The sequence below is a fragment of the Phyllobates terribilis genome, unplaced genomic scaffold (genome assembly GCF_046119375.1).
Source record: "Phyllobates terribilis strain yellow unplaced genomic scaffold, ASM4611937v1 Scaffold_2__4_contigs__length_985480577, whole genome shotgun sequence".
Classification (NCBI taxonomy): Eukaryota; Metazoa; Chordata; class Amphibia; order Anura; family Dendrobatidae; genus Phyllobates; species Phyllobates terribilis.
In genome coordinates this window covers 347,443,951-347,471,049 of record NW_027362762.1, presented here as the reverse complement: position 1 = coordinate 347,471,049, position 27,099 = coordinate 347,443,951, and the positions used below count along the sequence as shown (strand labels likewise).

At 41.9% G+C, this 27,099-nt stretch overlaps 1 protein-coding gene across 2 annotated transcripts in view; it reads right to left on the bottom strand.

Annotated features, from left to right (window-relative positions):
- CBLB (Cbl proto-oncogene B) overlaps positions 1–27,099 on the bottom strand; it is a 235,686-nt gene that overhangs the window by 112,222 nt on the left and 96,365 nt on the right. Inside the window, exons 1-2 of one of the 2 annotated variants that reach the window (XM_073664611.1) lie at positions 26,511–26,660; positions 23,664–23,914 (exon numbers count right to left, since the gene is read on the bottom strand). In XM_073664611.1, coding sequence (XP_073520712.1) covers positions 23,664–23,914; positions 26,511–26,630 — 371 coding nt within the window. In that variant the 5' untranslated portion in view covers positions 26,631–26,660. Of the gene's footprint in view, positions 1–23,663; positions 23,915–26,510; positions 26,661–27,099 lie in introns of those variants that run through there. The other variant, XM_073664610.1, reaches the window with a different exon arrangement.

Below are 27,099 nucleotides of genomic sequence, written 5' to 3'. Positions count from 1 at the left end.
TAGAAAAGCTTTTGTGGAATTTGAAGGAGATTGCAGCATGCAAACCCAAGAATATAAGTACCGTAAACTAGGAGCCCTTGCCTATGAGGAATATCTAAATATCTTCAGGAACATGGCCAGAAACCTGGTGTGTGGCTACGCATCACATTTGTAACTGGTCATAACAGCCAAAGGATGCTCTAGCTTGTCATGAAGGGGTGAATCATTGCCACTCCAATAGTTAGTAAAAGTGGAATTTTATTAAGAATTTGGAGAAATCACCTGTTAACTAGTGCAGTCTGGGTCAATACTTGGAAGAGTGGTTCCTGCAAACAATAGATGTGCACCTCATGAAAAGAAGTCCTGCCTAGACCTCAGAAGAAGGTAACGAGCAGTCAATAATTTGTCAATTTAAAGAGGTTGTCCACTACTTTAACACTGATGACCTATCCTTACAATGTCATCAATGACTGATCTGTGGGGGTGCAACACCCGGCACCCTGACGATCAGTCGTTCTCGGTGCTGGCGGCAGCTGGATGTGGTCAGTTATGGAGCTGCTCAGTCTACTGATAGTGGCCAAGGATAGGGAGCCAAATCAATAGAGGGTGGATGTGCAGTTCCCGGCCATGGCCACTATCAGTAGATGGAGCAGCTCCGTAAACTAGCACTTCTGGACCCTGCTGACATAGGGAAAAGCTGATCGGTGGGGGTTCCGCGTGTTCAATCTCCATAAGTCAGACAGTGATGACCTATCCTAAGGATAGGTCATCAATATTAAAGTAGTGGACACCCTCCTGAAGTTATGACGTTAGTAACGACAATTATCCCCAGCATAACCTTATATTTAGTTTATATTGGAAAGCATATAAAATTAATACATGTAGAGAAAATAAAAAGCATTATTGTGCCTTTTGATCCTCTCGGCTTTTAGTAACACTGAAAATTGTAAAGTATTTTCAATCACTGCTTCAATCTTGAAGCTTTTCTACTTTTTTATTTTCATATAGGAATGAAGAACGTTGAGTTTGGAGAAACGTAGGTGTTCTTTTCTTGATGCTTGCTAGTTTCTTAGATGCCAGTAGCAATTATACCGAGAGAAGCTCCACAGGAGAAGAAAGTATTATTAGGACCTGCAGGTTTCCTCTATGGAAGTTGGTTTAAGTTAATTACATTTTAATTGAAAGTGAAGGTGGTTACACATGCTGAAAAGCAGCACAAATGCTCCAATTTTAGTTGTAAAAAGAGCTACAGTATAATGCAAAATTCAGGCAAACTCATTCAGACTGTGGCACATAAAAGAGTGCAAAATAACTGAACAAAGGCATACTACAAGCTTCAAAATAGTTAGGTCCAGAAATATCTGGACAGAGACATAAGTTTTGGCACTTTAGCTGCTTACCAAAACATATTCAAGATACAGTTATATAATCAATGTGGGCTTAAAGTGCAGACACTCGGGCTTAATTTGAGGGTATTCACATCATAAAAATACTCTTTATTGATATTAAAAACTACAAAATAATAACCATACCCCCCAAAAAATATGTATATTCAAAAATGAAGGGATGGGAAAAGGAATTTATGATCCCCGGCACAATAGCCACAATCGAATATCCATTTGTATGGAGGTCCCATACTTTTGTGACCTTGACTGTCACATTTAGCTATGAAAGAAGGTCGCGAGCCACGTCCATCTCCTGCCTCACTCACAGTAGTGACATCCAGATCCCCCATGACTGGTATAATGACAGCCAAAGCCTTTCCACTGAAATCACACCAATGCAGTATGCCAAGCTCGGGGTTTCCTATCTTACCCCAGTCAGATCTGCTCTTCTGCGCAGGGCTACACATAAGGGTATGTGCCCACAATACATTCCAGCCTGCGGCCCCGAAGCTGCAGAGGAGCCACAGGCAGATATGCAAATGAGCAGCGCCTTTTTTTTCACCTGCGGACTTTCCTCATAGAGGTTAGGTCTATGGGGAAAGTCCGCATGCGGACCCACAGGAGAAGTTGAAATGCTGCGGTCTGGAAAAGCATCACAAAGGAGGAAAACCTGCATTTGGTGATGTCCATGGCTTCCAGACTTCAGGCAGTCATTGCATGCAAAGGATTCTCTAAAAAGCATTAAAAATTATCATTTAATTTATGGTGAAGTTACTTTGTCCAATTACTTTTGAGCCCCTGAAATAAGGAGGTTTTGCAGAAAAATGGTTGCAATTCCTAAACCCGCATGTCAGCTTCTGCGGGTGAAATGCAGACGCAAAGTGGGCATGGGATTTGTATAAATCACATCCACTATGCTATAACATCTGGCCGCCGCGGGTTTCACGCTGCATAAGTCCGCAGCGTCAAACCCACAGCGGCTCTGGATCGTGGGCACACAGCCTAAGTGTCACCATCTAGGGATCTACTCTTAATAGCTGTTTGCTACACCTGGTGCTAATGCACATATCACGGGCCAGCGAGCCACACATCACATGTCGAGCTACAGGTTGGGGACTGCTGCTATAGGACAACAGAGGCAGGAGGTAATAAAGGGGGAGCAAAAATCAAACTTTCCCTCAAATGAAACCCTAAATAAACACCCTACCTAACTGCAGAGGTTGCTACCCTAATTCAAAAGCAATACAGGCGCCCCCACTCAATGTCGTCTCTAGACCACATATAGTGATTATATACAATAGATGCCAATAAAATGCTATAGTGCTTAAAAATCAATGTAGAAACCCTATAAATGGGGGGTAAATCAATCCAAATCCCACAATTCTATGCAAAAGTCAAAAAGTTAATAAAGTGAATAAGGTGCAAGGAACCCAACATAGCTACCGTATCACCATGACCTCGATGCAATTCTCCATCACAATACTGGTTCATCAGGAGGTATGTTAGGCTGTGTGCCCACGATGCGTTTTTTAAGCGTTTCCGCAGCGGCAATTCCGCTGCAGAGACGCTTAAAAAACACTTGGTAGAAGGTCTGCCATGTTCCCCAATGATAATCCGCATGTGCTGTGCACATGCTGCGGAAATTTCCGCTGCGGGTTATCATTGCGGAAAAAAACGTAGCACTACCAATTATTTTGAGGAAGTGCGGCCTTTTCGTCACCATTGACTTGCATTGGAACGCATGGATTCCACATCAATGCATCTGTAGATGCGCATTCCATGCGTTTCAATGTGCGGATGGTAACCGGTTTTGGAGAAGAGGAGACTCTCCTCCGGACCCAGGTACCATAGAACCTGTAAAAAAAATAAAATAAATAAAAAAATAAATATTATATTTACCTTCTGATGGTCCCCGGTGTCCTTGTCCTGGCAGCTCGCGGTAGACTAAAGGACCTGCGCAGACGTCTTTTAGTCATGTGACGGGTCACGCGACCGCTGACGTCGGCAGGTACTTAAATGTACCGCGAGCTGCCGGCAAACCAGGACGCATCGGATAAAGACACTGGGGGCCAGCAGAAGGTAAGTATAATATTTATTTTTTATTTTTTACCATGCTTTCGGTCACACTATATAAATCCATGCTGGTTGCATGGATTTATATAGTGTGACCAAGTTGTCAAGCACTTTCCAAGTGATGCTAAAATCGCTTGGAAATCGCTTGACACCCGCATGCGGAAATGCATGTGAAGAACGCTTCACATCCGCTTGTCCCTGGCAGGAAAAACGCATGTACAATCCGCATGTACAATCCGCATGTAAAATCCGCATGAGTTTTTTCTGCCAGGGAGATGCAGAAACACTTTTCTGAATCGTGGGCACATAGCCTAATTGGTGTTCCATTCTGGAAGGGGTGTTAGGATAATGCCCCAATGATATAGTATACTAGATTTTAACAAAAAAACATCTAAAGAACCCCATACAGTTCTGGAGACTCATTCTTTGGACAGATGAAACTAAGAACAACCTGTACCAAAACGATGGGAAGGAGAAAATATGGAGAAGGCTTGGAACGGCTCATGGTCCAAAGCTCACCACATCCTCTGTAAAGTATGATGGAGGCAGTGTGATGGCATGGGCATGCATGGCTTCCAATGGCACTGGGTCACTAGTGTTTATTGATGATGTGACTGAATACAGAAGCCGCTGGATGAATTCTGAAGTGCTATACTTTCTACTAAGATTCAACCAAATGCAGCAAGGTTGATTGGATGGCGCTCCAGAGTACAGATGGACAATGACCCAAAATATACTGCGAAAGCAGCCCAAGAGGTTTTTAAGGCAATGTGGAATATTCTGCAATGGCTAAATCAATTACCAGATCTCAACCCCATCAAGCAGCATTTCACATGCTGAAGACAAAACTTAAGGCAGAAAGACCCACAAACAACCAACAACCGAATCAGCTGCAGTAATGCCCTGGCAAAGCATCACAAAGGAGGAAAACCAGCATTTGGTGACGTCCATGGCTTCCAGACTTCAGGCAGTCATTGCATGCAAAGGATTCTCTAAAAAGTATTAAAAATGATCATTTAATTTACGGTGAAGTTACTTTGTCCAATTACTTTTGAGCCCCTGAAATGAGGAGGCTTTGCAGGAAAATGGTTGCAAGGATATTTTTGTTTAACCCTTTAGGTAAAACAGAATGTATACACTTCAATTGTATCTCAGTTGTTTAATTTTAAATAAAAAAAATAGTGACCTGCAGAGCCCAAATCACAAAGATTCTGTCACTGTCCAAATATTTTTGGACCTAATTGTATATACTTCTACTTGCCTTACCAATTCAGCAATGTTCCCACATAGAGCCAGAGTCCCAGGTCACTTACTCTCCTTGAAAACCCAGTAAGGCTGTGTGCCCACGATGCGCTTTTTAAGCGTTTCCGAAGCGGCAAAAATGCTGCAGAAACGCTTAAAAAACCACTTGGTAGAAGGCCTGCCATGTTCCCCAATGATAATCCACATGTGCTGTGCACATGCTGCGGAAATTTCCGCTGCGGATTATCATTGCGGAAAAAAATGCAGCACTACCAATTATTTTGCAGAAGCGCTGCGTTTTCACCGCCATTGACTTGAATTGAAAAGCATAGATTACGCATCACTGTATATGTAGATGCGGAATCCATGCGTTTCAATGTGCGGATGGTACCCGGGTGTGGAGGAGAGGAGGCTCTCCTCCGGACCCGGGTACCATAGAACCTGTAAAAAAATAAAATAAAATAAAAAATAAATATTATATTTACCTTCTGATGGCCTGCGGTGCGCTCGTCTGCACTTGCCGGCAGATAGCGGTGGACTGAAGGACCTGCGCTGACGTCATAGTCATGTGAGGGAAGGTCCTTCAGTGTACCGCGAGCTGCCGGCACGCCAGGACGGAGCGAAGCAAAACACTGGGGGCCATCAGAAGGTAAGTATAGATTTATTTTTTTATTTTTTACCATTCTTTCGGTCACACTATATAAATCCATGCTGGCTGCATGCATTTATATAGAGTGTGAACAAGTTGTCGAGCACTTTTCCAAGTGATGCTAAAATCGCTTGGAAAGCGCTTGTCAACCCGCATGCGGAAATGCATGTGAAGAACACTTCACATCCGCATGTCCCTGGCAGGAAAAACACATGTACAATCCGCCCAGGAAAAAATCCGGAGCATATCTGCATCGTGGGCACATAGCCTAAGGCTATGTACCCACAATAAGTTTATGGTGAGTTTCCGATGCATCAAAAATCGCAGCGTCTTACAGCAAAGTGGATGGGATTTATAGAAATCTCATGCCCCTGTGTATTTTTTTCTTATTCAGTGCAAAATGGCCAGCAGTGTGTTTTTCAAATCCACACCATGTCAATTTCTCTAGTGGATACGCTGAGGTTTACGTGCAGATTTTCCCCACAGGCCGGTATTTGATGCAGCATTTTTAGTGCGTTTACCATGGTGGAAACATATCAAAAACACATGGAATTCGCACATGAGTGTATCAATAAAGTTTCGTCAAAGCCAAATACATACATGGAAGTATCAAAAGCAAAGCAGCTTTATTTAAAACATGACACATCAACAAGAAAAAAAAAACGGCAACGTCAAAAACACACTAACAAAGTGCAATCAACATACGCAAGTAACCTAATTTAATTAATAGGTGCAGAAAATCTGCAACAGCAAAAACTCACCAAAAGCCCATAGTATGATCGTAGCCTAAAGCTGTCAAATAAGTCCAAACAAGATTTGTTTAATTGGAATAAGTTCACACAACGGCCTTGATTCATCAAGAACGGCAATTTTCTTTTTGTTCTACTGGGGAGATAAGTCACAGTAGAAATGTCTGAAAGCAGCGCACCCCCCTCTCTATACAGAACTCCTGAACATTCGGCCAAGTTACGGCTGCATCTGTACAGTGGGGGGTGTGAGAGATACAGGTGTCAGTCAAACAAGGTATCTAACATGTATGATTATCCTATCACTATTCCTTGGATTACATGGCTTAATAAGAACATTTATAATCATTATTGCTTACGTGGAGTTATAGGGATCTTCCAGGAGCATACCTGATAAAATCGAGAACAGCACTCTACTGTTCAATCCACCACCACCCCAGTATCTATGCTCTTGTGGTTTTTTACTTGGTCAGTCTTACGCCATTTCCTATAGGTTGGGTCTCAGTTGTGGTCAGTTCCCATTTTTCCCTACGCCTGAATACAACGGGGGCATTCGAAATATGATGGTGCTATCCATATGACATTTTCCCTATCTACAATTGTGTGTTGCAAACAGACTTTGTATTTACAGTAAAACACATGGGAGGATGTTTAGGAAGAAATAGAAAGAACGGCAGCACAAATATTTTTCTTTCCATGGTTGCTTTAGGGCAAGGCCCCGGGCTGTTTACCTGCATACCTAGAACCTTTGGTCATCCAACCTAGTAAGCCTATAACCACACGTGTGAGCCAAACAAGCCGTGGTCCCCAGAAATAGGAGAATTATAAAGTAAAGACTAAGGCTATGTGCCCAAGATGCAGAAATGCTGCAGATTTTTTGCGGATTGTACATGCGTTTTTCCCGCCAGGTAGAAGCGTTTGTCAAGCGTTCTTCACATGAATTTCCGCATACGGGTTATCAAGCGCTTTCCAAGAGATTTTAGCATCACTTGGAAAGTGCTTGACAACTTGGTCATACTATATAAATCCATGCAACCGGCATGGATTTATATAGTGTGACCAAGTAATAGTTAAAAAAAAAAAAGAATAAGAATGGTAAAAAATAAAAGATTATACTTACCTTCCGATGGCCTCCGGTGTTTTCTCCGCTCTGTTCGGTCTGTTGTATGGGTCGCGGTGGTGTGAAAGGACCTGCCATGACGTCATTGAGTCATGTGACAGGTCACAGGACCGCCGACATCAGCGATTGCGTGACCTGTCACATGACTAAATGACGTCATGGCAGGTCCTTACACCACCGCGACCCATACAACAGACCGGACGCATCGCTGAGGAGACCGGGGGCCGGTGAGTATAATCTTTATTTTTTATTTTAAATTATTTTTTTTTACAGGTTCTATGGTACCAGGGTCTGGAGGAGAGTCTCCTCTCCTCCACACCCGGGTACCATCCGCACATTGAACCGTATGACATCCGCTTGTGCAAATGTGTTCATACGGATATTATGTGGTTCAATGCAAGTCAATGGCGGCAATTACGCTGCGCGTCCGCAAAATTAATGGACATGCTGCGTATTTTTCCGCAATGATAATCCACAGCGGAAATTTCCGCAGCATCTGCACAGCACATGCGGATTATCATTGGGGACCATGGGGCACGTATTAGCAAGCATTTTTTAAGCATTTTTGCTGCGGAAATTCCACGGCAAAAACGCTTGAAAAACGCATAGTGGGCACGCAGCCGAAGACTTCACAGTAAGTCCACTCGTGAACAAGAAATACACCTGTGATTAGAGCTATAGCCTACTAGAGGGAGAAGTGCTGCTGTAGTCAAAAATGAGCAACATTTATACTGTGGACACTTCTGATCCCTTTTAATACAAATGTATTTAAAGGGGTTGTCCGGTACTTTTAAAAAAATGCCAATGTGTTTTAATGATAAATACAATCTTCTTTCTAATTACCTTGCGCTGCTGATACTGCCTGTGAGCGGCGCTATCGGTGGCCGCTCACAGGCATCACGTGACCCCCGGCTGCAGCAGGCGCTGACATCCACTGCCATCACGACAAGTCCAGGCTACAGTCGGGGGTCCCTCTTCTGCGTTCCGCTGGTGGCTGCTGGGTTGTGGGCGGGGTTACCCCCTGCGTCACACCCGCCATCCACCGCGCGTTCTCCCTGTTTTCATTCACTGGGAAAGCGAGCAGTGGATGCTGGGTGTGAAGCAGGGAAATAACCCCGCCCACAACCCAGCAGCCACTGCGGGGACCCCAGCGCTGAGTCACGCCTCACTTGTCATGACGTCAGAGTGAGGTCAGGTGCTGCCTGTGAGGGGCCACCGGTAGCGCCACTCACAGGCAGTATCAGTAGCGCAAGGTAAGTAGAAAGAAGGTAGTATTTATCATTAAAACACACTGGCATTTTTTTAAAAGTACCGGACAACCCCTTTAAGAAAACATTTATAAGAATAATAGCAAGAAAGCAGTCAGTGAATACTGCCTTAATGGCTTGTTCCTATCTTTAGAACCTATTCCCTTTCCATAGGATGGACGATAATTTGCTGATTGACGCGGCTCTGACTGCTGGGATACCCTATGATTCCGAGCACGGGGCAGTGAAATGTCCTGTCTGAATGAAGCATCAACCGTACATACGCACCGCCGCTGCACGCATTCCCTATGGGACTGTATTGCATATACCCATCTAAAGCCGCCTGTGCATGTCCTGGTAATGCATGCTTCATTCACACTGGGCATTTCAGACACGTGATCTCTTTAAAGGGGTTTTCCCATGAATGTAATACCCTTCTAATTTATACCACATGGCATGACTTTAAATTTTATAATTGAAAGTATTTAAAAAAAAATGTGCATTTTGTCAGCAGCTTTCAAATATATCAGTGGTGTTACCAACCTTGTTCTTAGAAGTCTGTCATTTCCGTCCGATTATACTGTGGCCTCCTAACAGCGGTCGCGTATGGAATACTCCAGACTATAATGGCTGACCCGCTTCTTACGCATAACATGATCATGCACACTGCAAGCTTTGTGATAGCACTCCTGATAGGCTGGGGCCTTGGAGCGCACAGATACAAATTGGTAGTATATAGTTTATACATACCAGGCAATCAGGAGAGATAACAGTGCCAATCCCTACAAGATGGGCAATGCCTGAGACCCCCAATCCCCCAATGTCTGGGATTCCTGTAGTCAGCGCTACTGACACCTTAGTATGTTCAGATTATATTGCATGCAATGAAGCTCAGTACAGGTAGTATGTACAGTGGGTACAGAAAGTATTCAGACCCCTTTAAATTTTTCACTCTTTGTTTCATTGCAGCCATTTGGTAAATTCTAAAAAGTTCATTGTTTTTTCTCATTAAAGTACACTCTGCACCCCATTCTTGACTGAAAAAAAACAGAAATGTAGAAATTTTTGCAAATTTATTAAAAAAGAAAAACTGAAACATCACATGGTCATAAGTATTCAGACCCTTTGCTCAGACACTCATGTTTAAGTCACATGCTGTCCATTTCCTTGTGATCCTCCTTGAGATGGTTCTACTCCTTCATTGGAGTCCAGCTTTGTTTAATTAAACTGATAGGACTTGATTTGGAAAGGCACACACCTGTCTATATAAGACCTCACAGCTCACAGTGCATGTCAGACCAAATGAGAATCATGAGCTCAAAGGAACTGCCCAAAGAGCTCAGAGACAGAACTGTGGCAAGGCACAGATCTGGCCAAGGTTACAAAAGAATTTCTGCATTACTCACGGTTCCTAAGAGCACAGTGGCCTCCATAATCTTTAAATGGAGGAAGTTTGGGACCAGAAGTCTTCCCAGACCTGGACGTCCAGCCAAACTGAGCAATTGTGGGAGAAGAGCCTTGGTAAGAGAGGTAAAGAAGAACCCAAAGATCACTGTGGCTGAGCTGCAGAGATGCAGTAGGGAGATGGGAGAAAGTTCCACGAAGTCAACTATCACTGCAGCCCTCCACCAGTCGGGCCTTTATGGCAGAGTGGCCTGACGGAAGCCTCTCCTCAGTGCAAGACATATGAAAGCAAGCATAGAGTTTGCTCAAAAACACATGAAGGACTCTCAGACTATGAGAAATAAGATTCTCTGGTCTGATGAGATGAAGATAGAACTTTATGGTGATAATTCTAAGCGGTATGTGTGGAGAAAACCAGGCACTGCTCATCACTTGCCCAATATAATCCCAACAGTGAAACATGGTAGTGGCAGCATCATGCTATGGGGGAGTTTTTCAGTTGCAGGGACAGGACGGCTGGTTGCAATTGAAGGAATGACCCTAAGCACACAGCTAAAATAGCAAAGGAGTGGCTTCAGAACAACTCTGTAACCATTCTTGACTGGCCTAGCCAGAGCCCTGACCTAAACCCAATTGAGCATCTCTGGAGAGACCTGAAAATGGCTGTCCACCAACGTTCACCATCGTTCACCATCCAACCTGATGGAACTGGAGAGGATCTGCAAGGAAGAATGGCAGAGGATCCCCAAATCCAGATGTGAAAAACTTGTTGCATCACTCCCAAGAAGACTGTACTAGCTCAAAAGGGTGCTTCTACTCAATACTGAGCAAAGGGTCTGAATACTTATGACCATGTGATATTTCAGTTTTTATTTTTTAATAAATTTGCAAAAATGTCTACATTTCAGTTTTTTTTCAGTGAAGATGGGGTGCAGAGTGCACTTTAATGAGAAAAAAAATGAACTTTTTAGAATTTACCAAATGGCTGCAATGAAACAAAGAAAGAAAAATTTTAAGGGGTCTGAATACTTTCCGTACCCACTGTAGTCTATACATTCCAGGGCATTAGCGTTGGCTATGTTATTCATTAGATCTATAGACAACTATAGCACCAGCAATATAAAATGTGTATGCGCTCCTCAAGGTGTCAGTAGCACTGAGTAGAGCAGGCCTGCACAACATACAGCCCACCAAGCTATGTTGTACCACTGTCCGGGAGACACAGCACCTGTCTCTCCTTCCTCATAGATTTGATCACTGCGGCGATGGGACTGGGGCACAGCAGCACCCGTCAGTCCTGGGCCCGACGTGCAGCAACGTGATGAGGTCAGCACGCTACTTACGTCATCACACTGCTGCCGACGTTGGGTCGGATGGCTCCATGGGAGCTGAAGAGTAAACATATTAATCATTTTAGATAAGGAGGCCGGGGGATGGGAGGATTTTTTAACTCCCAAGGCACATTATGAGGAGGATGGTGAAAGGGGGCACAGTATAGTGAGGGGTAGTGGGGTGGGTGGACTTTATGAAGAGGACAGCAGTGTGGAGGTAATATTATTGAAAGGGGCAGTTTGGGGGTATATTTTGGAAAGGGTCAGTGTAGGGTGGGATATTATGGAGTGGGGCACTGTGGGGGTTATTATGGAGAGGTTCAGTGTGTGTGTGAGGCGATATTAGGGAGAGTGGTACTATTGGGGACTTATTATGCAGAGGCTTGTAGTTTTTTTTGCAGGGACGGTATGGAGAGGGGTAATGTGAAGGGAATATTATGGAGATTGCAATTGTTCTCTGTACTTAGCTTGGTGCTGTATAGATGTACTGATGGTGTTTCTGGACCTGCATTCATATATTAAGGGTGGTTCTGGCGCTGCATTCATGTACTGACTGTGGTTCTGGCACGGAATTCATATACTAATGGTGTTTCTGGTGCTGCATTCATGTGCTTATGGTGGTTTTGATCTTGTACACATGTAGTAATATCCATAAAGTGCTTCATGGCTATATTGAAACTTAAAAAAAATCCTCAAAACTTAGAGATTTGAGATTATGAGGAGGATTTAGCAAATTTCTGTCCAAAAACTCACATTAAATTAGCATGTGTTCACACAGATTTTTTTCTTTTTAGCAAAAACTCTCCAAATCCTCCTCAAATGCTCCAGACTTGGTTCTAGTAATATATTAATGTACTAACGGAGGTTCTGGTTATATATTCATGTAATTACCCCTTTAGTTTTTTTTTTTTTTGCGGCCCTCGAGATTGCCATACTGAACCAATGTGGCCCTTGGACAAAAAAATGTTGTGCACCCCTGGACTAGAGGGATCCCATGAATTGAACATCTTATTGGGATCGGTACTATCAGCTCTCCTGTTAATCAGTGAAGCACATCGATATTATATTTATTAGGCATATATCCTCTCTTTAGATCTAGTAAATAATGCCGCCAGAGCCAGCTCTCCTGACACTCTGGGATGTACAGATATGTTCAGACTATATATTACATTTAATGAAGCTCAGTATAGGTTATAGTTTATACATAGTTTATACACCTGCCTTCTCTGTATGAAATATCAGCAGTGACCTGTCATTAAAAGATCGGAGGCAGGTGGAGGTACTGGTGTAAGAGGCCAGAGTATACCCAGAGTCCAGACTATACCTGGGGTTAAAGCGGCCTAGGCTTGATTATATCCCGGGTATATTATGGCATAGGCAGATTTATACTCTGGGGTATAAGATTATCCCCACCTTGATGATAGCAGCGTTGAGTAATATACCCAAGAATTACTTAATTTTTTCAACATCTTAATGGGGGTTCAAGTTTGTCAGGTAAGTTATGTGAGAAGATAACGGACTTAAATCCTAAAGTTCTAAACACATAGACGTGGAACTCTGATCTTGTGTCATGTTTGCTGTAATGACTCAGATGTTAATCTTCACCATGTGATTAACAACACAAATACCTTCCCACTACCTGCAAGTCAGTTTTTAGTTATTAAACCCTTTCTGACCTTAGACATATAAATACATCTCTGTGGCCAGGCAGGGACTTACCGACCTAGGACGTATACATAGAGTACAGACCAAAAGTTTGGACACACCTTCTCATTTAAAGATTTTTCTGTATTTTCATGACTATGAAAATTGTACATTCACACTGAAGGCATCAAAACTATGAATTAACATGTGAGCCAGTTTCTTTGTAGCGCTTGATGGTTTTTGCAACTGCACTTGGGGACACTTTCAAAGTTTTCCCAATTTTTCGGACTGACTGACCTTCATTTCTTAAAGTAATGATGGCCACTCGTTTTTCTTTACTTAGCTGCTTTTTTCTTGCCATAATACAAATTCTAACAGTCTATTCAGTAGGACTATCAGCTGTGTATCCACCAGACTTCTGCACAACACAACTGATGGTCCCAATACCATTTATAAGGCAAGAAATCCCACTTATTAAACCTGACAGGGCACACCTGTGAAGTGAAGACCATTTCCGGTGACTACCTCTTGAAGTTCATCAAGAGAATGCCAAGAGTGTTCAAAGCAGTCATCAAAGCAAAAGGTGGCTACTTTGAAGAACCTAGAATATAAGACATATTTTCAGTTGTTTCACACTTTTTTGTTAAGTATATAATTCCACATGTGTTAATTCATAGTTTTGATGCCTTTCAGTGTGAATGTACAATTTTCATAGTCATGAAAATACAGAAAAATCTTTAAATGAGAAGGTGTGTCCAAACTTTTGGTCTGTACTGTATATATATATATATATATATATATATATATATATATATATATAATGTATTACATTCTTCCATGGTTGCATTATCAGCTTGAAATGAGGGAATCTCTTATCACATCATTATCTTCTACCTTGGCAGCCTGAACATGGTCAGCATTCTCACTTTTAGGCTATGTGCCCACGTTGCATTTATGAAGCAGAAAATTTCTGCTGCATAAATGCAAGTCCTCTCCCGGAAAAACGCATGCGGAATTCCGCACGCGTTTATCGCGCTTTTTTCGCGCGTTTATCACGCGTTTTCCACATGCGGAATTGCCTTGCGTTTTTTATGCATTGGACAAAGGCAATTCCGCTTGCGGAAACGCAAAATTAAATGACATGCTGCGGATTTTTGAACGCGGCATAAACGCTGCGGAAAAATCCGCAGCATGTGCATAGAAGTTGCGGAAACCCATTGGGGATCATGGGGTGCGGGTTACCAAGCATTTTACAAGCGTTTCCGCTGCGGAAATTCCGCATCAAAAACGCTTGTAAAACGCTACGTGGGCACACAGCCTTACATACTGTGAATGTGACCACATGGCTTGACAAATAAAGTTTTGCATAACAAATGTATCTCACAATGCCGCTATTAAGTAGAAGAGGAACTAGAACTAAATTATCAGATATTTTTTGTGTGTAACAAGCACATAGGAAACAGAGGGAAAGCCAATGATTTACTAAAGAGTACAGATCTGTTCTGATAGCAAAGCTATAAGAAATGTTTTCTTACTCCCCCTATTCTGTGTAAGAAGACCTGTTCTATCAGGTCACTGAGGAGCCATTGAGAAGATGTATCTTTTTATAGTGAAGTGCAGCCTTTTAACCCCTTCCTAACCAGGGAATTTTTCATTTCTGGCACATCTGATTTTTCCTCCCCTTCTTCCTAGAGTTATAACATTTTTTATATTTCTGCCAAAATTGCAGAATAAAGGCTTGTTTTTTTTTTTTAGAAACAAACTATAGCTTTTAATGACACCAATATAATTTTACTACTGAATGTACTGGGAAATTGTGGAAAAAAAATAAAATTAAAAAAAATTCTGAGATTATCTTTTCGGTTTTGTTTTAATGATGGTCGCTGTATGTTAAAAATGACCTGGCAATATGATTCTCCCACTGATACGATTACGGTGATTTTTTTTTTTTCCTTCTTAAGTGGTGAAAAGCAATTCAGAAATTTGTAATTTGTTTGTGTCGCCATTTTCTGTCGTTTTTTTGTGTGTGGCAAGTTTTTATTGATACCACTTTGGAATACGTACATTGCATTATATTAGGGAGACATAGTGAATTAAATGAAAAAAAAAAGACAATTCTAACTTTTTGATTATGTTTTTCTCTTTATGGCATTTACTGTATAGGTTAATAAATAAATGTTATATTTTGATAGATTGGGCTTTTAATGATGTGGCAATACCAAATAAGCTTATTTTTTATTTTTATTATTAAAAAGGAAAAAGGGTGTGATTCGAAATGTTATATTTATATTTTTGTAAACTTTTTTTTATTTACTTTATTTTTTTAAGTCCTTTTGGCTTGAAACTGCAATCGTCTGATCGCTTTGTCTATATACTGCAAAACTATTGTACTGCAGTATATAGGCAAAATGACGTTCTACTATGAAGCTCATCCACAGGCTGGTCTTCAAAGGCAGACAAAGATGGCATCAATAGGAGCCTTCAGCAGGCTGCCATAAAGCATCGGACACCAACGACTGTCACAGGGGGCTGATGGGAGCCGCTGCACCAGCAATTTAAATGCCACAGCTAATAATTGACAGCAGCATTTCAATGGTTAAATAGCAGTGAAGTCTGTTCAGGCCGCTATAGTTACAGGAAAATGTGAGCTGTGTACAACAGCCGACATCTACCGGATATGATTCAGGCTCAGCTCCAGGAGGTACCAGTATGTCATATGTCAGAATGAGGAGTCTGTCAGCATAGATAGACTGTTCAAAACAAGTACAGAGTGGCCAAGCATTTAAAGGGAACCTGTCATGTAAAATAAGGCTATTAACCTGCAGATACGGGGAATCCTGTGAGCCATGCCCCCTTGTAAAATCATAAAAATTTGCACTAAATAAAAAGGCCCATATCTCTGGAATCATATTGAGGATTTCTTTATAAATTAAGAGCAGAAACTGGTCACTTTTCACCTGGTTACAAGTGCTCTTTAAATTCAATAAACTTTAGCTGAATTACTTTCTTCACAGCACTAGTTAGTGTGGGGGGCATCTACCATGTCCACACCACAGGGTTAATAGCTGATTAGTATTAATCTCTTCTAGGTTTCCTCTGCCTGCCACAAGCAATAACTGACTATAGTGAAAATAGAACTGGCAGGAGGAGCCTCTATAGGATATTGTGGACTTCTGCTCCAAGCACCACTAAACTTTGCCAGGAGCAAATTATTCCAAGGTCTTCATTATTTTTGATTTTCTGTTCTTTTTTATTCAGGTGGAGTAAGGTGGGTGTATGAGTTAGAGGCCAGTAGTGAATTAATCAAAATAGTTAAATTAATCACCCAGCCCTAATTAAAGGGACTGACCCAACAGCACATTATCCCTATTATTCAGGGGAATCCGTCACTCAGAACCTCCCTCTATGGTCATCATAGCATTTCACATTTCCCAGTGACTGTGTCACAACATTAAAAGTAAAGCAGGACAATGTGCTACAATGGAAAGGTAACACAGGAGATGGCAGGATTCAGCACTGACAATAGGTGACGGCTTCTTTTCCAAGCACAGCCTTTTTCTGCTGACTTGTAGGAGAGTGTTATGTGATACCTTTTACTCTCTTACTGAATAGATCAAAGACACAAGCTATTGAGACACCAGAGGTCTCTACTTCTTCACAATGACCTAAGCCTTCATGAAAGGGGCTTCCCCATCACAGAAAGTAATGGCATAGCACTAGGATAAGCTATCTCTTATAGATCTGCCTGCCAGGACCCTCACAGATTCCAAAATCCTGGTTAGTTCAACCTTGTTTCTTCAAAGTAGGTGGCCGAGAGCTCAGATCCATTCAAGCCATGAAAAAGTGATGGGATATCTGAGTAATATACCGTCACAGAAAAGCCCCTTTACACCACGCAGTAGGGCTGCATGAAACATCATACAACGGCGATCTGTACCTACGGCTTACACGGGATAACACCCTGCTTCTACAGAACTCAGTGTGGTTTTTCTATGCCCTGTTACCTGCAGAAGATAAAACTTACACACAGAAATGTTTTTATCTGTATTTAATTAGTAAAGCAAATAAGAGTTGATCCAATCGCTTTTAATAAGGTCCAAAGGTTAAGTGTGAACATTCTCCAGGATGTTCAGTCAGGTGATTGGTATTTCAGGATCTACGCTAAATGCTACCAATACTTTCCAGGTTTCAAAACGAGGTTTAGAGACAGAAGTGTTGGCGATGGTTAGAAGCCGGCAGGAAGGAATTAGGACCCCGCATGTCATTAGCATTCTAATCCTACCGTTCACTTTATCCCCATAGATTCTCAGTTCGATGTGAAAACGTGTCAGGTACCATTAATTTTGCGTAATCGCGGCGTTTTCGCCGCCGTTGACTTGCATTGAAATCGTTTAATGTCCACATGACTACATGTACACATGTGGATATTAAGCGATTCAATGTGCGGATGGTACCTGGGTTTGGAGAAGAGGAGACTCTCCTCCAGATCCAGGTACCATAGTACCTGTAAAAAAGAAGAATTTAAAATAAAAAATAAACATTATACTCACCTTCTGATGGCCCACGATCTTCTACCCAGTGCGTCCTGGCTTCCCGGCGGCACGCGATGGTGTAAAAGGACCTTCATTGGTTTTTGTTTTCACGATATTCACTTTGTAGTAAAAATTACCTGTTCTCTTTTTTCTATGAATCAGTACACTTGTGGTAATTGGTTTCAGTCGCCATATTCTGAGAGCCGTGATAGAGTTGAATTAGGTCTTTTTCTTTGTTGCAGAAAGAGCTGTAGTCTTTATTGGCACCATTTTGGAGTCTGCACAACTTTTTAATGTTTTAATTCTATTTTTAAGCAACTTAAAGTAACCAAAAGACAGCAATTCTGCCATTTTGATTTTTCTCCCATTTTGGGATAATTTAATATAATTAAATTAAATTTAATAATACCAAATATGCAAATTGTTTAGATTTTACTTTTTTCATTACAGGACAAGGGGCGAGTTAAATTCTCTCGCTCTAGATATATTATATTTTTAGTTATTTTTAAATGTTTTGGAATCTTTACAACTTATTCGTTCTCTTGGGGACTTGAAACTTCAATTGACTATACAATACACTGAAATACTGTAATATTGCAGTTTATTGTACAATTATGCATCTCCTGAGCTTTATTGGTATAGAAACATGACAGACACATGAGGCTTCAGTATGCTTTGGCTGTAGTGGTAACCTATAGATCGGGAGGATTGTGTGATGACCCCTCACTTCATTCCTAACTTTTCTGCAATGAACAACAGTGACATCTAAGAGGTTAAACTATTGCTCTCAGGAATGGTCTGTTTCAACTAAATTTAGTGCAGATCATTTTCATGCTTTACAACTTAGTTCTTGAGACTGCTTCCTAAACAGTGGCCCATTATAGCCCACGCTTTCTAATCAGCTGGACCCTCTGAGAACAGCTCATTTGGGTTGGTGGGGGGATGGAGAAATAGCACCGTTGGATGCCAGTTCTAATCAATCGTACTAAAATAGGGCATACTGAAAGCGTGTAAGTCCTTTAAACCCCTCGGGGTGCCGGTAAACGTTCAGCTTTTGATCAGGTTTTTGATGCCATTTTCTGAAGTTAAAACCAAGAGCGGATGATAAAGTTAGATAACGTACAAAGGACAGATTCTACTTATCTTCTTTTTTTAATCCACTAGATTTGGCTTCAAAACACAATAAAAAAAAACCTGAACTTATATAACTATTTATTATTAGCTTAATAATCAGTAACTTTTCACATTGACAGTGGACAACTTGGGTCCCCCAAGCTCTCAAACCACAAAAATTATGTGTCAGTGTTATTGATGTCCCAATAGTCATTTTTATTACATACAATTTTGCCAGAACCAACCCGGTGGGGCATCTATTCCCCGGCCAACACTAATCTGGCCACAGGTCCTGTAATCACACATCTCCCGTGGCATGAATGATATTTAAAGGGAATCTGCCAGCAGGCTTTCGCTATGTAATCTGAAGACAGCATGCTGTAGGAGTTAAAACACTGAATTCAGCAATGCCTCTCTTATCAAGCTCTGTGGTTGTGTTTGCTTGCAATGATGGTTTTAGCACCAGGAGTTTATCATTGATGGGACACAGCAGTGCTGCATGCTAGTTTGACACGCCCCCTCCTGTGATATGCAGCTCACGGTCTATACACAGCGTAGTATGGGTGGGGTTAGCTTTCTTAGCTCTGCTTCAATCTAAAAGCTCTGATTGTGTCAGAACTGCTGCACCCAATAATCTAAGTGATACATCGTTGGATTTGGGGTCTCTATGCCTACATCAGGCTGCTCTCATATGAGGTAGCAAAAACATGATGACAGATTCCCTTTAAGCAACATCTTGCACCATAAATTTAATTGAAAAAAAAATCAATTTTACGTATATATCTTTTTTTAAGATGATAAAAGCTATGTACAAATTAGGAGCATATTCTCGAAATTCTTCCACGATACCAGCAATATCCATTATCTGCACTTTTTCTCAAACAGACAAGAACTTAAAAATAAGAATGCACTTGATGCAGTTTAAGCATGCAGCTTTCATTTATAATCAGCTGGTTATTCTATGAACAGATAAGGTTCAGAAGAAACCGCATGATGTGAGAAATGCTCAGTGATTAGATAGGAGCTTCAGTACACTTTCAGAACAATAAAGCAGAAGCTGGGAAAAGGCTGATACCACAATGTGCAGACACATAGGCAGACAAATGTGATGCACATAGCCGAAAGGATACCGAAATCACACATGCCTAAATTTAACACACAGAAGATTGAGACGCGGTAATACCTCCCACTAGCAGCCTGCAAGACAGAATACATTTCTAAAGTGGAAAAAAACAAGTTCCAAGTTCTTAAGGGGTTTTCCACCTCTAAATTAAAAAAAGACAAACACAACAGACGAAGTGTAATGAAAATCCTCCTCTAATGTTAAGTGCACACTGCGTCTGTGCACTTATCCAACAAGTCGGCAGCTATTCCTGCTGTTCCCATAGGCGACCATTCACCAAAGGGTGGCCCAAAGTGTGTTCTTTCTGCCTCCATCTGGCCACTATGCGCCTGCACACCATCGGTTTAACTGTACAGGAAATCTCAGGGGATTGTACATTCCTATACAAAGGGCCGCTGCAACTAGATGTATACCATGTGGTACATGTTTCTTTACAACGGGTCCATATGGTGCATGGATGCCTCGGCGTCCAACCTGACAGTGGCCACTGTTGGGGGCATACTTTTTGAATGGATGATGGATGAACGGTGATGGCCAAAAACGTAGTGTGCACCCAGGCTTATACGGCCTGGGTCACCCATTGGTCCTTTTGCTTCCATTTTTGTCAGGTAGCGTCTTGTGAGTAGTTTAAATGTCCTACGACTGGAGCAAGATGTACACTGATCTCTGTACATCCTGTCCTGTATGGACATGTGACTAGAGAAGTCAATCAATGACTTGGTGGTCACTGCTTCGGCCAGTTGATGGCTACAGAGGTGATATGCTTGTTTAGGGCGAAAGACAAGCCATGTTTTTTTGCTGCTATTTTTGACATTACAAATCATGGGATCTTAAATCTGGCCATACACATTAGACAACCAAGTCTCCGACTCATCCATACAAAGTAAAACCCTACCCAGCAGAGCTTTCCAGTAGTCTCTATAAGATAAACTAATGTGTATTCGGACATTATGTCAGTGGCTAACGTTGGACTAATCTGCCGATAATGATGGGTTCAGCTGACAGTCTAATGTGTATGGGGGACCCCAACAAATGATGTCAGGGATTTAAGGATCCAACATGTCTGATTTCAGACAATCGATCCTTTTGTTTTAAAAGAGATAAGACGTCTCTAGAGATTGTAGATTCTAGAGCAGTGGTTCTCTCACAGAGGAGACAGGAGTGCTCAGCAGAGTGAGCGCTCCTGTGTATGGGAGAGTCGGGAGAAACAGCTGCCGTCCAAACCATCCTCTGGATGACAGCCGTCTAAAGAGCAACAGGAACTTAAAGGGGGTTTTCCACGAACAAAGTTAATTTTAATCAATACTTTAATCAATAGATCTTTGAATAATATTAAGTTCCACAATTGGATGTGTCTAAAAAAATGTTCCTGTGCTGAGATAATCTCATAAATGTGCCCCTGCTGTGTACTGTGTAATGGCTGTGTCTGACCGTACAGGAACATGGTCTGATCATACCACAGCTCCTGGGCAGGGGAGGACGCAAAAGAGTATACAGACATTACAGCAGGGGGTCACAGCAGATTCTTACTTTGAGGTAAAACATTGATTAAAAACAGGCAGTGAAATATTTTACCTCACAAAAAGAATCATCTGTGATCCCCTGCTGTAATGTCTGTATACTCTTTTGCTTCCTCCCCTGCCCAGCAGCTGTGGTGTCAGACCATGTTCCTGTACGGTCAGACACAGCCATTACACAGTACACAGCAGGAGCACATTTATAAGATTATCTCAGCATCTATTGATTAAAATGTACTTTGTAAGTGAGAAAACCCCTTTAAGTCATCTGGCAGCAGCTTATTTACCTGCCAAATAGAAGCATTGGGCTATTATATTCCATCAGCACGATCTTATGCTCCCTGACATAATTCTGTTTGGGGGCAGTCGGGATATCCACATACACTGTAAATTGTTGCAAGATACCGTCAAAATTGGCAGGTTTGGGCGACTTATCTAATGTGTATGGTGCTCTTAATGGGAATATTGGAATCACACAATCAGTGAACTGTAAAGCAAAAAAGCATTGAGAAAATGAAAAAGAAGAGTAAATACCAACACATATATTCAAAAATAGCAACACACAACAATAAAAAAAAATCAAATATCCCCATCCTTAAAAAAAAAATAATAAAAAAAAGACAATATACAATGCTTTTTAGGCCTCATTCACATGCCGATGTTTAACCCCTTCGCAACCTTGGGTTTTGTCGTTTTGGCTTTTTCGTTTTTTGCTCCCCTTGTTCCCAGAGCCATAGCGTTTTTATTTTTTGGTCAATATGGCCGTGTGAGGGCTTATTTTTTGCGGGACGAGTTGTACTTTTCAACGCCATTACTAGTTTTACCATATCCTGTACGGTAAAACAGGGAAAAAAATCCAAGTGCGGTAAAATTGCAAAAAAAGTGCAATACAACAGTTGTTTCTTATTTTTTTTTTTACCACGTTCACTGAATGCTAAAACTGACCAGCCATTCTTATTCTCCAGGTCATTACGAGTTCGTAGACACCAAACATGTATAGGTTCTTTTATATTTAAGTGGTGAAAAAAAAATCCAAAATTTGGTAAAAAAAAAATAAAAAAAAATAGCACCATTTTCCGAGACCTGTAGCGTCTCCATTTTTCGTGATCTGGGGCTGGTTGAGGGCTTATTTTTTGCACGCCGGGCTGACGTTTTTATTGATACCATTTTGGGGTAGATCCGATGTTTTGATCGCCCGTTATTGCATTTTATTGCAATTTTGCGGCGACCAAAAAACGGCGTTTAGAATTTTTTTCTCGTTACACCGTTTACCGATCGGATTAATTCTTTTTTTATATTGATAGATGGGGCGATTCTGAACGCGGCGATACCAAATATGTCTATGTAGGGTTTTTTTTTATATATATTTTATTTTGAATGGGGCGAAAGGAGGGTGATTTAAACTTTTATATTTTTTTTATATTTTTAAAAACTTTTTTTTTTCACTTACTGCATGCTTCAATAGTCTCCATAGGAGACTAGAAGCAGCAGTTGTCTGATCGTCTCTGCTACATACAGGGGACGAGCAGATCCCCTGCATGCAGCAGAAATGGTCCTGTGCTATGAGCGCCGACCACTAGGTGGTGCTCATAGCGACCAGATCATGACAACCACAGGCGTCTGCTGCAGACCCTGGGTTGTCGTGCCCACCCATCGGTGACCCGCGATCACATGACGGGGATCGCCGATGGGAGGGGCTTATGACGCGCAACCCGGAAGCGCGCGTTAAATGCCGCTGTCGGAGATTGACAGCGGCATTTATCATGTTAACAGCCGCGGGTGGATCGCGATTCCACCCGCGGCTGTTGCGGGCACATGTCAGCTGTAAGAATCAGCTGACATGTGCTCGGTTCAGTGAGGGCTCAGCGCAGCAGCCCTCACTGAACGGGGGGTACGCAAATGTGCGTACTAAGACGTCATGGGTTGGAAAGGGGTTAAACATGTACGTGAAAAAATGTGTCATCAGTGTACGACCTGTGTGTCCGTTTTTTACCATCAACGTATCATCAGTGTTTTTCACGGATGGATAAATAAATTACAAAGCTTCTCCTATCCTCTGCAATGTTAAATACAAACAGCACACAGACGGCACGCGGACCCCTAGTCTTGTACTGGCACATCCCATCTGTGATACTGGGAAAAAAAACAGACATGCCTTCATGAGTTTTGCATGGACATGCGGTTTGCGTAAAAACACGGACACGTGAATAGCAGCACAAATTATAATGGCTATTTGTTCTATTCATTGAAAAAAACGGATTGAAAATGTACATGAAACAAAGAAGCGTGAATAAGGCTTTAGTGTGTTTTTTTAATCCAAAAATGCGAGCATGAAGGTATCACTTGTATGCCACACATCACATTCCTTGCAGACCTGATGTACAAGCTCTACATACAGAGTGGCATGGCTACATAAAGGCATTGCATGGTTGTGTCGTGCCAGCTCACAATGCATGCCATACTGCTTTACCAGCCAATGACTGACCTGGGTATATACAAAGTAATCAGTTTTTAAACCATAACCATAAAACAAGTTAAAATGGAAGCAAAGGAGTTACCTCTCCTGGGATTGCTCCTCATACATTCTCTCTTTTCCTTCCTTGAAGAGTCGAATAGCACGCTTTGACTTTTTCATTAGGCTGTCAATGTAGATCTTAAAGTATTCATTTTCACTCAGCTGCATAAGTTTCTGGTTGTCATCATACTTGCTCAAGATAAGTCTCAAATGTTGATATGTGTCAGGTAGAATATCAAGTATGTAAGGAGGGCTGTTCTTCAGCTGAAGCTTCGGACTTTGGCATAATCTTACCTGAAAAAAAAAAAAAAACGTAAACTTCACATTGGAACAATTACATTAAACATAACTAAAGAAATGGAAAAAGAGCGAATACAGTAAAATGTACATGAAAATGTGACACTTCTTTAGTTTACCTTAATTTGTGCACAGATAAACAGGGAAAAACAATAAAGTACTTATATACACTGCTCAAAAAAATAAAGGGAACACTCAAATAACACATCCTAGATCTGAATGAATGAAATATTCTCATTGAATACTTTGTTCTGTACAAAGCTGAATGTGCTGACAACAAAATCACACAGAAATCATCAATGGAAATCAAATTTATTAACCAATGGAGGCCTGGATTTGGAGTCACCCCCAAAATTAAAGTGGAAAAACACACTACAGGCTGATCCAACTTTGATGTAATGTCCTTAAAACAAGTCAAAATGAGGCTCAGTATTGTGTGTGGCCTCCACGTGCCTGTATGACCTCCCTACAACGCCTGGGCATGCTCCTGATGAGGTTACGGATGATCTCTTGTGGGATCTCCTCCCAGACCTGGAGTAAAGCATCCACCAACTCCTGGACAGTCTGTGGTGCAACGTGACATTGGTGGATGGAGCGAGACATGATGTCCCAGATGTGCTCAATCGGATTCAGGTCTGGGGAACGGGCGGGCCAGTCCATAGCTTCAATGCCTTCATCTTGCAGGAACTGCTGACACACTCCCGCCACATGAGGTCTGGCATTGTCCTTCATTAGAAGGAACCCAGGGCCAACCGCACCAGCATATGGTCTCACAAGGGGTCTGAGGATCTCATCTCGGTACCTAATGGCAGTCAGGATATCTCTGGCGAGCACATGGAGGGCTGTGCGGCCCTTCAAAGAAATGCCACCCCACACCATTACTGATCCACTGCCAAACCGGTCATGCTGAAGGATGTTGCAGGCAGCAGATCGTTCTCCACGGCGTCTCCAGACTCTGTCACATCTGTCACATGTGCTCAGTGTGAACCTGCTTTCATCTGTGAAGAGCACAGGGCGCCAGTGGCGACTTTGCCAATCCTGGTGTTCTGTGGCAAATGCCAAGCGTCCTGCACAGTGTTGGGCTGTGAGCACAACCCCCATCTGTGGACGTTGGACCCTCATACCACCCTCATGGAGTTGGTTTCTAACCGTTTGTGCAGACACATGCACATTTGTGGCCTGCTAGAGGTCATTTTGCAGGGCTCTGGCAATGCTCCTCCTGTTCCTCCTTGCACAAAGACGGAGGTAGGGGTCCTGCTGCTGGGTTGTTGTCCTCCTACGGCCCCCTCCACGTCTCCTGGTAGCGCCTCCAGCCTCTGGACACTATGCTGACAGACACAGCAAACCTTCTTGCCACTGCTCGCATTGATGTGCCATCCTGGATAAGCTGCACTACCTGAGCAACTTCTGTGCGTTGTAGAGTCCGTTTCATGCTATCACAAGTGTGAAAGTACAACCAACATTCAAAAGTGACCAAAACATCAGCCAGAAACCATTGGTACTGAGATGTGGTCTGTGGTCCCCACCTGCAGAACCACTCCTTTATTGATAATTGCCAATAATTTCCATCTATTGTCTTTTCCATTTGCACAACATGTGAAATTGATTGTCAATCAGTGTTGCTTCCTAAGTGGACAGTTTGATTTCACAGAAGTTTGATATACTTGGAGCTATATTCTGTTGTATAAGTGTTCCTTTTATTTTTTTGAGCAGTGTATGTTATCTCAAGTGAGCGATCCCTGGTGTTAAAGCACAAAACTGAGCAGAAAGTTACTGGATCAACAGATCAAGAAGAGAAGCAACAGAGTTACGGATTGTCTGGGGCTCAAAGGATGGGTTAATGTGGTTAAAGGGAGTCTATCAGCAGGATTTCACCCCCTAACCTATTTATATGTGCATGTAGCTCTTTCAAAGACAAGTTCAGCAATACCATTACACGACCAGTCAGTTCCTCCATTACTGAGAAATCAGCGTCTGAAGTGATATGCAGTTGAGGTTGTACATATGAAGCCTCTGTCACTCCAGCTCTATACCCCAACCATCGCTGCCTCCTCCTGCTTTACCAACTGCTCCTTTGCCTGAAGTCACACAGCATAGAGGCTGTCAGTTTAGAAGGAGAAGGCGGTGGATATAGAGCTGGAGTGACAGAGGCTTCAGATCTACAGCCTCATTTACATATAAATTCAAATGTTAATTTATCAGTAACAAAAGGAGGGACTGGCCATGTAAGGTTATTGTTGGATTTGTCTTTGAAGGACCTACATGTGCATATAAATAGTTTGGGGTGTAAAATCCAGCTGACAGATCCCCTTTAATTCAGAAATGTGGACTGTGAGGTCTTTGAACTCAGTTTTTCTGGAAGGTGTGCTGTTTTTATTTGTGGCTAATTTATCAAAGTGTTGCATCATGTTTGATAATTTTGATGCATATAACTTTTTGGTATAGAGCTGTTTCTTCAATTTTATCAATTCCCTAAAAGGCTGAAAATTGCAACTATTTTTGTAACTTTAAAAAAGTTGCAATTCAAACATTTGGCCATACCTAACCAAGCTTTAAAAAGTGGCAAGAATGATGTAAAACTGCAAAGACTCACCAAAATTTGCAAATATTCTGGGCCACAAAATAGGCGTGGCAAGTGTAAACATGTCGGCAAATGTTCATCCATCGGGTGATTGGATCGTTTGTGGTGGCAGCACATCGGTCTCGGCAGCATATTGATCTTGTAAACTGGAGGTGTGCTGCCAATAACAGTGATATTCTATGTGCACAGAACAATGATTGTAAAGGATCGCCCTGTGCACATACAATGCTTATAGGCATGCAGGCTATTAAGACAGCAGTGGACCAAATGCTCGACCATCTGATGTTATGAGTTATGATAAAACAGAGTATGGCACGGCCTGTTCCCTCTAGCAGTGGCTTATTTTCTGTGAAAACAGAAGGATCCAGTAATTAGTCCACTAAAGTCCATGGGTTCAGGCGACTTTAATGAGTATGGAGGTCTTAAGATCTAACTAAACAAAAATACTTTTTAGAATAAAAGAACAGAAGTTTAAGTCATCGCATTACTAATCGCAAGTTTTTAGTTTTTAACACTTTTTAGTTCGCTGGTATAATTACTACATCAATTACCCTTACTATACACCTCGAGCGTCTGATTTTTGGTGGATGTCTACATATCA